Source organism: Triticum aestivum, chromosome 5D (genome assembly GCF_018294505.1).
Source record: "Triticum aestivum cultivar Chinese Spring chromosome 5D, IWGSC CS RefSeq v2.1, whole genome shotgun sequence".
In the NCBI taxonomy this organism is placed as follows: Eukaryota; Viridiplantae; Streptophyta; class Magnoliopsida; order Poales; family Poaceae; genus Triticum; species Triticum aestivum.
The window spans coordinates 438,270,105-438,280,648 of NC_057808.1; the positions used below are offsets into that span (position 1 = coordinate 438,270,105).

The 10,544-nt window shown below is 42.7% G+C and overlaps 1 protein-coding gene across 1 annotated transcript; it reads right to left on the minus strand.

Moving 5' to 3' along the window:
* Positions 1-3,782: 3,782 nt before the first annotated feature.
* Positions 3,783-6,742, minus strand: LOC123125348 (spidroin-1). The gene is made up of 3 exons (XM_044545865.1): positions 6,086-6,742; positions 5,043-5,327; positions 3,783-4,109 (listed from the first exon to the last, which is right to left on the minus strand). The coding sequence occupies exons 1-2, from the start codon at positions 6,635-6,637 to the stop codon at positions 5,043-5,045; spliced, it is 837 nt and encodes a 278-aa protein (XP_044401800.1). The 5' UTR covers positions 6,638-6,742; the 3' UTR covers positions 3,783-4,109.
* Positions 6,743-10,544: the final 3,802 nt, after the last annotated feature.

Consider the following 10,544-nt stretch of genomic DNA (forward strand, 5'->3'; position numbering starts at 1 on the left):
ATCAGGAAGGAGGTGGCGGAGACGGGCCACTTCGAGATCTCCGAAGAGTATTTCAACAAGGTGTTCCAGCACCGAGCTTGGATCAGGCAAGAATGGTCCAACCTGAGGTCCCAGTATCCCAACTTGGTGTGGGAGGAGGAGGAGGAGGACGAGCCTGTGAAATCCGGCTGAGACATACGAGTGGAGTGGAGTGGAGTTCAACATGTATCTTTCTTTATCAAGAGATGTTTTGCACCCGGTGCTTGTTGTTTCAAGGCATTTGCTCATCTATATATGATGGGTTGTGATTTATCCAGACGTACGCTATGCCGGCATGGAGTGACAGCGTGGCGGTGGCCCACATGTAAGTGGCTGAGAGCAGGGGAGGAGCTGGGTAGCCTACGCGTGAGGAGTCGCCTCATATTTTATTTAACCACGTATGAAAGCCAGTAGTAAAAATAAATTGCATGATTTAGAATCCATGCCGAGATCTCACGGTCGCAGATTGTATTGTACGCATAAGCTATCCACCACGCCAAAATATGCACAGTAAACTTTGATAAGGTCGAATTATATATACGGTGTTGCTGTGTAAAAGGTAACTTTGGAGCATGGGCATATTGTGCCAGTTTCTCTTAAGTTCAGAGAATTGGATTTTTACAACTAAAAAAAATTCCAAAATCTTTTATACGTGCACACATAGAAGTGTAATATATTGTGCGAATTTTCATCAAAATTCGCGTTTGTATGTGAGAGATACCAAAAATATACATACATGCAAAATTTTCCTTGTTATTTGTCAAGAATTTTGTCTTTATTGCAGGGCATAATATAACATAATTTTGTACGAAATTTGACAGTCAGAGCACGTGCATACGTTTCTGGTGTGAAAAAAATCTGAACTTTTAAGTGACAATTTTTAACCTTTAAAAAAATGCCCAGTGGCCACCGTGCTCCGAAAATCCGCTTTGGCTGCTATGTACCTCTTCAAGCTATTCCTTTATATATGGCACTCGTTTGGGCCCACACAAGTTTTATTTTTATTTTTCAAGTTTATGTTTATTTTTGGTCTTTCATATTGTTTTTACCTTTTGAAAGAAGAAATGCAAGAAAAAGTTACAGCTGCCATGAACTTAAAAGAAAGCGCTAGTGCATTTCATGTTTTTGGAAAATGTTTCACATGTATTCAAAAGTTATAACGTGTTTACGAAATTTGTCAGGTTCAACATGTTTTAGAATATGTCCATAGAGTATTAACTTTTTTGTGTGTGTAAAATTATCCTTACAATTCTACAAACACGGTTGACATGTTTTGATACATTTCTAGAATTTAATATTACTACACAGTAATTTTCATATATGTTGAATAATTTCAAAAAATACAATGCTGTCAATTGTTTAATAATTTTGCATTTCAGAAATACAATGAAGATACACCATAATCATGTATCCTTCTGGTCCGGAATGAAGATATATAAATTTACACAATAATCTTAAATATTTTTTGAAACTTTTAAATCCACATATATTTTTGAAAAAGTTAATTTTACCTCTTCAAAGTACACAATGAAAAGAAAAAAAATAGTAACTGCATATCGATAATTATTGTATTTTTATATGGGAAATTTGCGTGTCATAAAACTAAACAGGAACTTGGAGAAAAAAAAAAAAACCGGTAGATTACGCATCAGAAAAATTGCAAAACAACACGTGGAATTGGTCTACATAATTTTCTAGCTATTACTTGTACATACCGGATAGTTTGCCCACGTGGGCAGATCGTGACGTTTGGTAACCTGGAGGTGCAGGTTCTAAACACAGTCATGGAGATCTTTTTTCATGTTATTTCTCTCTAGCATACACTGTATTTGAGGACTTCCCTACATGATTAAATAAAATACAAGGGATGTTTCTGCAAAATAATTCCTCCCTGCACGTATCCACTTACATGTGGGCCACTGCAATGCTGGAACTTCACGTGGGCAGGGCGTATGTTTGAATACGGAAAGAGGCACCGTATTTGCACGACTGGACAAGTTTGGGCACTAATTTTATGTATTTTGCAACTTTAGGCACCAAACTAACCGTGCAGGACAAGTTTAGGCACCTCCGGTATATTTAACTCTTTATTTAGCATCAACAGCAACAAGCATTGTTGACTTCTTATTTGGTTGGTGCAGACTTCTTGTTTTCCTCTATTCTTGTACTGCCTCCGTCCCATAATTTACTACGGAGGGAGTAGATTATTACGCTGACAGAGGATGTAGCACTCGCCGAGATCCGGTGATCAGTCCACGTATTTACCTGACTACCATCCCTGACATGCCGTATAGCTCCTCTTTTAAAGTTCTGGATCCCAGCGCAGATACTTTGCCAAAACAAGTACTATATGAGATTCCGCTCTTCATTATTTCAGCTCCAAAAGCTTCCCATACGGGCAGTATTTAGCCCGTAGTATTTTTGCACATAATGAAACAGGGGTTCTCCAGCAGGCGCCATACTTGCTTAGCAAGCTTTGCTAAATTAAAAAGGGAACTATGTGGATCTCTGAATCCCACTCCTCCTCCCTCCTTCGGAATGCATAATTTCCATCAAGCCTCACCCCAACAGTACTTAGATATCACATTTGTCATCCCTTCACAATTTTTATTTCAGGATTTGAATTTGACATCGCAAACTCCAGAATGACTTGACTGACTGATATGATCAGTGTTTCTATTCATCCTTTCGACAACAATTTCTCCTTCCATCCACTCACCAACTGATTAATACAGTAAATAAGATACTCAAAATGATCACTCATGTAAAGCTGGGAGTCCAAGATATTTATCATTCAACCTTTTGTATTTATCCCAAGTTCTGGCACACGACTACCTTGTCCTGAACAGAAGTGTTTTGTTTGGGCTAAAAAATATACTCGACTTTTCATCGCTTAGCAGCTGCCCCGAGCTAGCACATTGGTCGTTCAGAACTCTCCACATAGACATTCAGCATTAGTCCCATCCGCCTTCACTAGGATCAACGGATTGTCTGCAAATAGCAAATGTTAAATCTAAGGGGCCTCTCGACATACTATCTCCCGTAGTAAGCTGCTACTATTTTCTTCCCATTGTAACATGCTTGACAATGCCTCCACACACAACAGGAAGAGTTACGAAGACAACAAATCTCCTTGCCTCAGACCCCTCGTCGGGGTGAAAACCTCCGTATTAGCTGGGTTGAATCTCATACTATATGATACCGAAGAGACACATACAATGATCATAGTCCAACTTTCTGCAAAGCCTGGTCTCTTCGGTATCATATAGTATGAGATTCAACCCAGAAAGTTGGACTATGATCATTGTATGTTCCATCACGGCGACTGGAGGTGTTGTGGTGTGCGGCGGCCAGTGGAGGTGTGGGAGAGGAGTGTGCTGATAGGGTTTGCGAAGCAGGAGGACGGCCGGCTGGCTTCTTGGTCACCACGCCATCGTGAGTGCGGATAGGCGGGAGGCCGATGAGTAGGTGTGAATGCATGGAGGATTCTAGAGCCGGAAAACCGGAGAGGGGTTTTGGGTGTGACCAAGGTGTGGGAGGCCAATTTGATGGTCATCAGAACTCCCTCCAATTTGGGACCGGCTTGCGAAAATTCCAAACGTTCGAACCAGTCCGTTTGATGATCTGCGTTGGATGGCTAAAAATGTTTGAACCGGCCGGTCCGAACAGTTCAGGCGATTTGATGCAGGTGGCGCTCACTGGCAGGCAAAAACGTCCCCTGTCTAACTCAATCAATAAAATGGTAAAAAAAAAAAACATTCCCCATCGCCTCACGCGTGTATCGTTAACACTCGGCCGCATCGTTTGTAGATATAAACACGACTTGAAGGGGAAAACACAGGGGACTTCGTAAAAACACCATCAGATCACGAGTGTGAAGTAATATCTATTGTAACTGTGCGTTGACTATAGCGGGAGGGGAAAAAACAACTTTCAGACTAGTCATTTTTACATGTTTCGTGTGTGATCCCGACTTTCTGTACCAACCATGCATATAGCCATATAGACACCTGTACCAACCAAATGAACATGGGGTCCCGACTCAGCGGCCTATTCTCTGCACAAACCAATCTGACAAAAAACTGCTGCCCCTGTCAAACAAAACATAGAGAAAATCACTTCAGTCCTCTTTACTTCTTTAAACTGCTAGCATCATTGCGTTGTATAAACTATCAGATTGAAAAAGGACCGGCTGGCATGTGAGCTCATACAAGCACTTCATCATATATATTATATAATAAAGAAACAAAAGAGCAAAAGACATGCAAAAAATTCATCTTCTCTCCAGGTTAGCATGAAAGCTGGGTCCAACTATCAGGTAGTTGCTGCGAGTTAAGGAAAACATCTTATAGCTTTTAGACTTCATTTTCTTTATTTGGCATGCAGCATGAAGTTTCGCATCTTAATTAGCTGGAATAAATAAATGGTGGAAGTAATGTACTGCTGGTTACTGTTCTTCTACTTTTCTGTCTGCCAAATTTCAAATTACATATTATAGCATATCTCAGTCTAACCATAGAGATTTCAGAAGGAAGAGAACATCTGCTATTAGCATAGTGTTGCCATGTTATTCCCTATCGATCTTAAGTGCTTGTCCAGAAGCAATGTGGATGAGATCTCACACAACGTAATACAGCGGTGTGCCTAAATTTTAACTGAGATTACCTTGTGTGCGGGGCCTTTTTAGCATGTTATTGCAAATAGGATATTGACATAAAATGGAAATTGACCTAGTTCTTTTCTAAATGGTATAGCTTTGGGACAAAGTGTTTAGCTACACGGGGACACAAAAAGATAATGAAAAAACATCCGGACAAACAATGACCAGCAAACTATGCTGCAAAGTGTTGGAATATTCTAGTTTAGCTGGCACAGAAATGACAAGGTACAGAAATGAAAAAAAAGCCTAACTGGCACAAACAAGAATGTTCATGCAAAATATGCAACACATACCCAATTCACCAGATTTTCTGGATGCGACTAAATGTTCAGAAAAGAAATATACCAGAAAATAACAGAAATACCTAGATAGGAGGATCAGTGGCAAAAATCTTGGGGAAGGGGTACAGCTTTGCGTCGCGGTCCTTGATGGCCTCTTGGAGATCCCCAATCATCCTCATCAGATGTTCCTTCTCCTTTCTGTAGTCAAGATGGTCTTTTCGTGACGGTGTATCATCAGAAGCCTTCTCATATAGTTCTACTCTTTTGTCTCCGAGGGTATTGTATAGTGCTACCAGTCGCTCGTTCATTTGATCCGTTTCTGTATCACCAGTCCGATATTCAACTGTAAGCCCGTACACATGTAGCTCCTGAAGCAGCAATTCGAATGAGCATGTTAAAAACTATGTCACTTTGCATTATGGATAAAATATAATCCAACGAAAAGATTAGTCCGATATAAACATTCAGAGAAGACAAAGCAACATTCAGGTAGTCAAAATTATGCATCCACACGCCAAATAGATCATTCAGTTACAGTTGGCAATATAGATAGGTATGCAGAATGCACTATATATACACATATAAAGAAGAAGACAATGCATTCGTCTCTCAGTCACAGCCCTTGCACCATGTCAAACCAAACTTGTGTCAAACACAGACCAACTACTAACGCAATCTGGAGATGGAACATACCGTAAAAACTGGACCTATTTCTGAAGCAGATCCTGACGGCTACCCTTTTCATGGGCATGTCTACAAATTGCAATGCCACCATGTACAGCGGTAGGCCTACCGGCATTGATTTGTACGAAAATGGGACAGAATCGAAAGCAGGAGCCATAACCAATTAACCATCTTATAATATGCAGGTTAACATACTACTGTACGTAGTATAATTCAAAGACAGACAGAGCAATCATTTGTTGATATATCAAAGACCGATCGATGTGTAGGGTGTGCACAATTCAATTCAAACTGGAAATTAACTTCCCCGTATTGAGAATTTGAGATGCATTGCATCCTTCACACAGCAATGCATAGGAAAATCACTGCATCAGCATCACAATCATTACACAAGGAAGGTATGAAACAGAAACATCCCCATCGTGCAGTGCAAGATCAATACCTTGGGATTGATCTTGGAAAGCCCCATAGGACGAAGCAGGGGAGGCTTCTTGGAGTCGGCCCCGTGGTTATCATTTCCCAAGAGCCAGTACGGCAGAGGGTTGTCGGCGTCGTCACGGCGGACAGCTCTAGGCGCGTCACCTCCGCCGCCAAGGCCACCTGCCCCGCGACCAGCGCCATTTCCCGCCGCCTCCGCCACCAACGGACCGCCACCACGTGCAAGGCCAACCCTGCCAAGAGCGGCGCCACCTGGGCCTACCGCCCCTGCACCTGCTCCATGGCCGCCGCCGCCTGCTTCCGCCGCCTCACCGGCACCGAGAGCGCCCGCACCAAGAACTCCCTGCACGCCTACACCTCTAGGTCGGAGTCCGCCAGCGCCATGTCCCAGGCCACCCGCACCAAGCCCTGCGACCCGTAGGCCCACACCTCCCGCTCCGTGCCCGACGGCGACAACAGCGCCGCCGCCTGCTTCCGCCGCCGCCTCAAGCGGGGGCGGAACCCGTGCAACTCTCCCGCCGCGGCCTCGACCGCGAGCCGCTGCCTCCGCAGCCATCCGGGCCTCCAGCGCCGCGGCCGCGGGCCTTGGGGGCCATGGTTCTCGCCGGATTGGGATTTGGGAACGAGGCGTAGGGTTTCTCGCTCGCCCAATTTCTGGAACGCCTTCGAATTAGGAATTTTGTCACCAACGGCTACCCTGCACTTGTATTTATAATATACTCCCTCCGTTTCTAAATATTTGTGTTTTTAGAGATTTCAACAAGTGATTACATATGGAGCAAAATGATTGAATCTACACTCTAAAATATGTTTATATACATCTATATGTGGTAGTCCATTTAAAATCTCTAAAAAGACAAATATTTAGGAACAGAGGAAATATAAGCAAATCCCTCTACAGAGTTAATTGTAGCAAGTCATTTTTTCTGTCAGTGACGATACACAACTGCGATGAAAATCGATTGCTGATGCCAGACAACCTTTTTTTCTTACCCTCCCCTCCCACGAATGCGGGGGTTAGGATGAAAAATCCATGCCCTTTGTACTTTGTCAGCGAGCTCGTGGATTGACCTCCCCTCTACATGCAGATCCGACGCCCAGTAGCGAGGAGGATAATCCCCGTGTCTCGTCTACGGCTAGTAGTTTAGATTTGGGTTTTGTAGGCACATGCATGGGGCTTCATCTTCGAGCTAGTTTTCAGGATCCTATTCTCATCGAGTTCGTATTGCAGGATGAATTCGACGTAGCCCCGGTGTAAATTCATGGCATCTCTTAGTGTTGCGGGGTTAGGGTTTTTGGACGTGTCTGTGCGACAGCAAGATCATAAACTAGTGGAGCCATCGGTCACATCACCAGCGAGCTGGACAGGCTGACATAGCACGACAAGTATCGTGGACAGGAACAAGTGCACACTGCCGGTGGTACAGGTATGAGAATTGCATATGTTGGCCATTCAGTCAATTAAACCCTACCACATAAAATTTGTCTTAGAAAATCTTGCATGCTCCTAGAGTCTCCAAAAGTCTTCTATCCTTTCATCGACTTACCATTGGCAATCATGCCTATATAGAATTTTGGCTCGCATTCTTTTTGATCAAGGATCAGGTCACACGAGCCCAGTAATATACCAAGGCATATGTGAAGGAGGTCTTTAACCCCCTAATCCCGCATACCAGGACATCAAATAAGCAAGCGTTTGGAGCTGAAAAATTGTCATCCATGCGATGGCATAGTCGGCTTGGTCACCCTTCATTTTCTGTTGTTCTTCGAGTGCATAGGAATAATAAACTCGCCTACCATAGTGAGCTGAGTCAGTGTGTGATTCATGCCGAAGAGTCAATGTGTGATTCTATTGTTCTTCGAGAAGATGTTTATGTCGCCGGAGGACATCAATGTGATCCCGAGCCATAAGGCCATAGGAGACAGATTCAAGCTGTTCCAGGCCAGGATCAGGAGACGGGCCACTTCGAGATCTCCGAGGAGTATGTCAACAAGGTGTTCCAGCACCGAGCTTGGATCAGGCAAGAATGGTCCAACCTGAGGGCACAGTATCCAAACTTGGTGTGGGAGGAAGACGACGACGAGGAGGCTGTGAAATGCGACTGAGACAATTGGAGTTATATATCTTTATCAAACGATGTTTTGCACCCGATGGTTGTTGTTTCAAGGCATTTGCTCATCTATGATCAGTTGTTGGTGGTCATTTCCTTGCTTTCCTCTAGTCTTGTAGATTAAGCTGACAGAGGATGTAGGCTTGGAGCAAGCGATTGCCGATGGTCTCACAAAACGGATCAGAAAGGGTTTCATTTCCTATGTCACCTCTCTCTTCTCCCTCTCTTGAGAATTGTCTCGATACCCTCCCTTGAGAACAGTCTCGTTCTCCCTCTCCTCGGGCGGAGCCGCCACTCGGAGAGCGGGTGGGAGCGGATCTTGAGTTGGCCATATATAGTAGATGTACAAGTCTTTGGGGTGACTCTGGTTATGCCGTTGAGACGCTTGGCACCGGTGCATGGAGAAGATCATAACAAGGAGATTTGCAGTTGATTTTAACACTGTTAGTCATTCTAAGTCCATGCTTTTGCTGCTTGCTATGAGCCTGATGTGATGCATTTGTGGAATATGTTGTGATTTAGGATTATTGTTCTGGCCAGATGTGTAGGTCAAGTAAGACACGATGTTGTTTACAAGCACAAGATTGCATTACATTCGTTTTCAGGGGGAAAAGTTGCATTGGCAGTCTTATGTGCATGTTGGCTTCTTGCCTCTGCTCAGTATGCAGTCTACAATATTTCTTAATATGCCCTTTGATATGCTTAATGTAACGACATCCATACCTAAGTTGATAGGAACTAATTTGGGGGAATGAAAGAAGCTAGCTGATCGGACGTGGACTTTTGGTTCTAGGGTCTAGGCGCACCCTATATAGACTTCTAATTTTCATAAAAATATAAAAAGAAATCCAGAAACTTTTTTTGTGGTGAACATGGTCAAGTATTCTACTTACGTAAGGAGTTTCGCAGAGAAATGACTTCAATGTTTTTCTTACCAAAAAAAATATGTGCAACTTCGAAACCTTGAATAGTAACGTCTAAACTGATCCGCTTTGTGATTACTCGCACAGAAGACAACATAAGTCGTTTCCTCGTGAAATTTGATACATGAGTAGAACTCTTGGGGGTGTTTGCCTTATTTTTTTTCCTGAAATTTTCTGATTTATTTATACTATTTAGAAAAAAATATTCAAATAGGGTGTGCCTAGACCCATGTTCACAGGGTATTTTCGCTGGTTCATCGTGGTAAATAAGAAATAAACTGAATATGTCATTGAGCATGTCTGTCACGTAGAATAACAATGCACGGGTACTCAAGCAGCCTGTTTCGATTCCGTGACGACATCTTCATCTTAGATGTGATGTACATGAGCATAGATTATACTAGGACTAGTGGTAGGGGTGCCACCGCGTGGCGCCCCTTGAGGACTGCATGTGCGCCGCCAAGATAGGTGGCCGCACCTTTCATTTGTTTTTTTAACACTATGGGTAGGACATGTACATAAAACTGTTGATGAACTCATGTGATGAACTGAACTTTGATTACAGTTCAAGTTGAACAATGTAGTAGCAATTACAGGACCAACAGAAATGCATTTACTGGCAATGTACATTTATAACATAAATCAAAGACACTCTTAATATATCAAAGACATTATTACATAGAAGCAGCAGTCTTACAGTCTAGATGACTGCTGTCATGGACCGTCTACAGACGCTGAACAGTGAGAGTGAAAGACTAAATTTTCTAAACTTAAGCATCCGCAAAATGAAATCATCTGGTGGTCTTGATGAATGATAACCACTAGGCATAACTGCAGAGACCCAACAAGAAGCCAAGACTCGACTAAAATTCTGAATCGTAAAAGAGAATAGCAGGCCTATGATCTGAAGTACAACGGAGGAGTGCTTTGCTTCCCTAAATTACAAACTTCAACAATCGGAAGAAGGTGGAGCTTGCCATAGAATAATTGCTTCCCAAGAGGAGCCACATGAGGGTCATCGGGAGAGTGGAAGTCATAGAAGTTTGGTGCACATATGAGAGAATTGAGCCGGAATAATATGGAATTTAGCAATGGATGGCCAGAAATAAATCAACAATACCATCGAAGCAATGATATGCTCATCAAGAAGAAAAAGAATCAAAAGCATAATGCAAAATCATGGGACTTCAATGTGGACGCTATCATGTTAGTTTAAGTTACATGGAGGGAATAAACTTGATGTTTTCGAATTCTATCAGTGGTATACATCATTTGTGTGTGTACATAATTAATAATGCAATGATTGAGCGACCTGAACATTAGGCTAAACTAACACATAATCTCCAGGGGTGACGAGGTTATCAATATATAACATTATGTTTAAAGAATACAAAAGTCACGTCCAGCCTAGCTCCTAAGGTTCTTCTGC

Bases quoted from the DNA above. Each gene is read 5' to 3' on its own strand.
- LOC123125348 (XM_044545865.1), bottom strand. From the start codon at position 6,637: ATGGCTGCGGAGGCAGCGGCTCGCGGTCGAGGCCGCGGCGGGAGAGTT. The intron at 5,328-6,085 runs GTATTGATCTTG...TTGCTGCTTCAG, and splicing joins TTTCCAAGATCAATCCCAAG to GAGCTACATGTGTACGGGCT.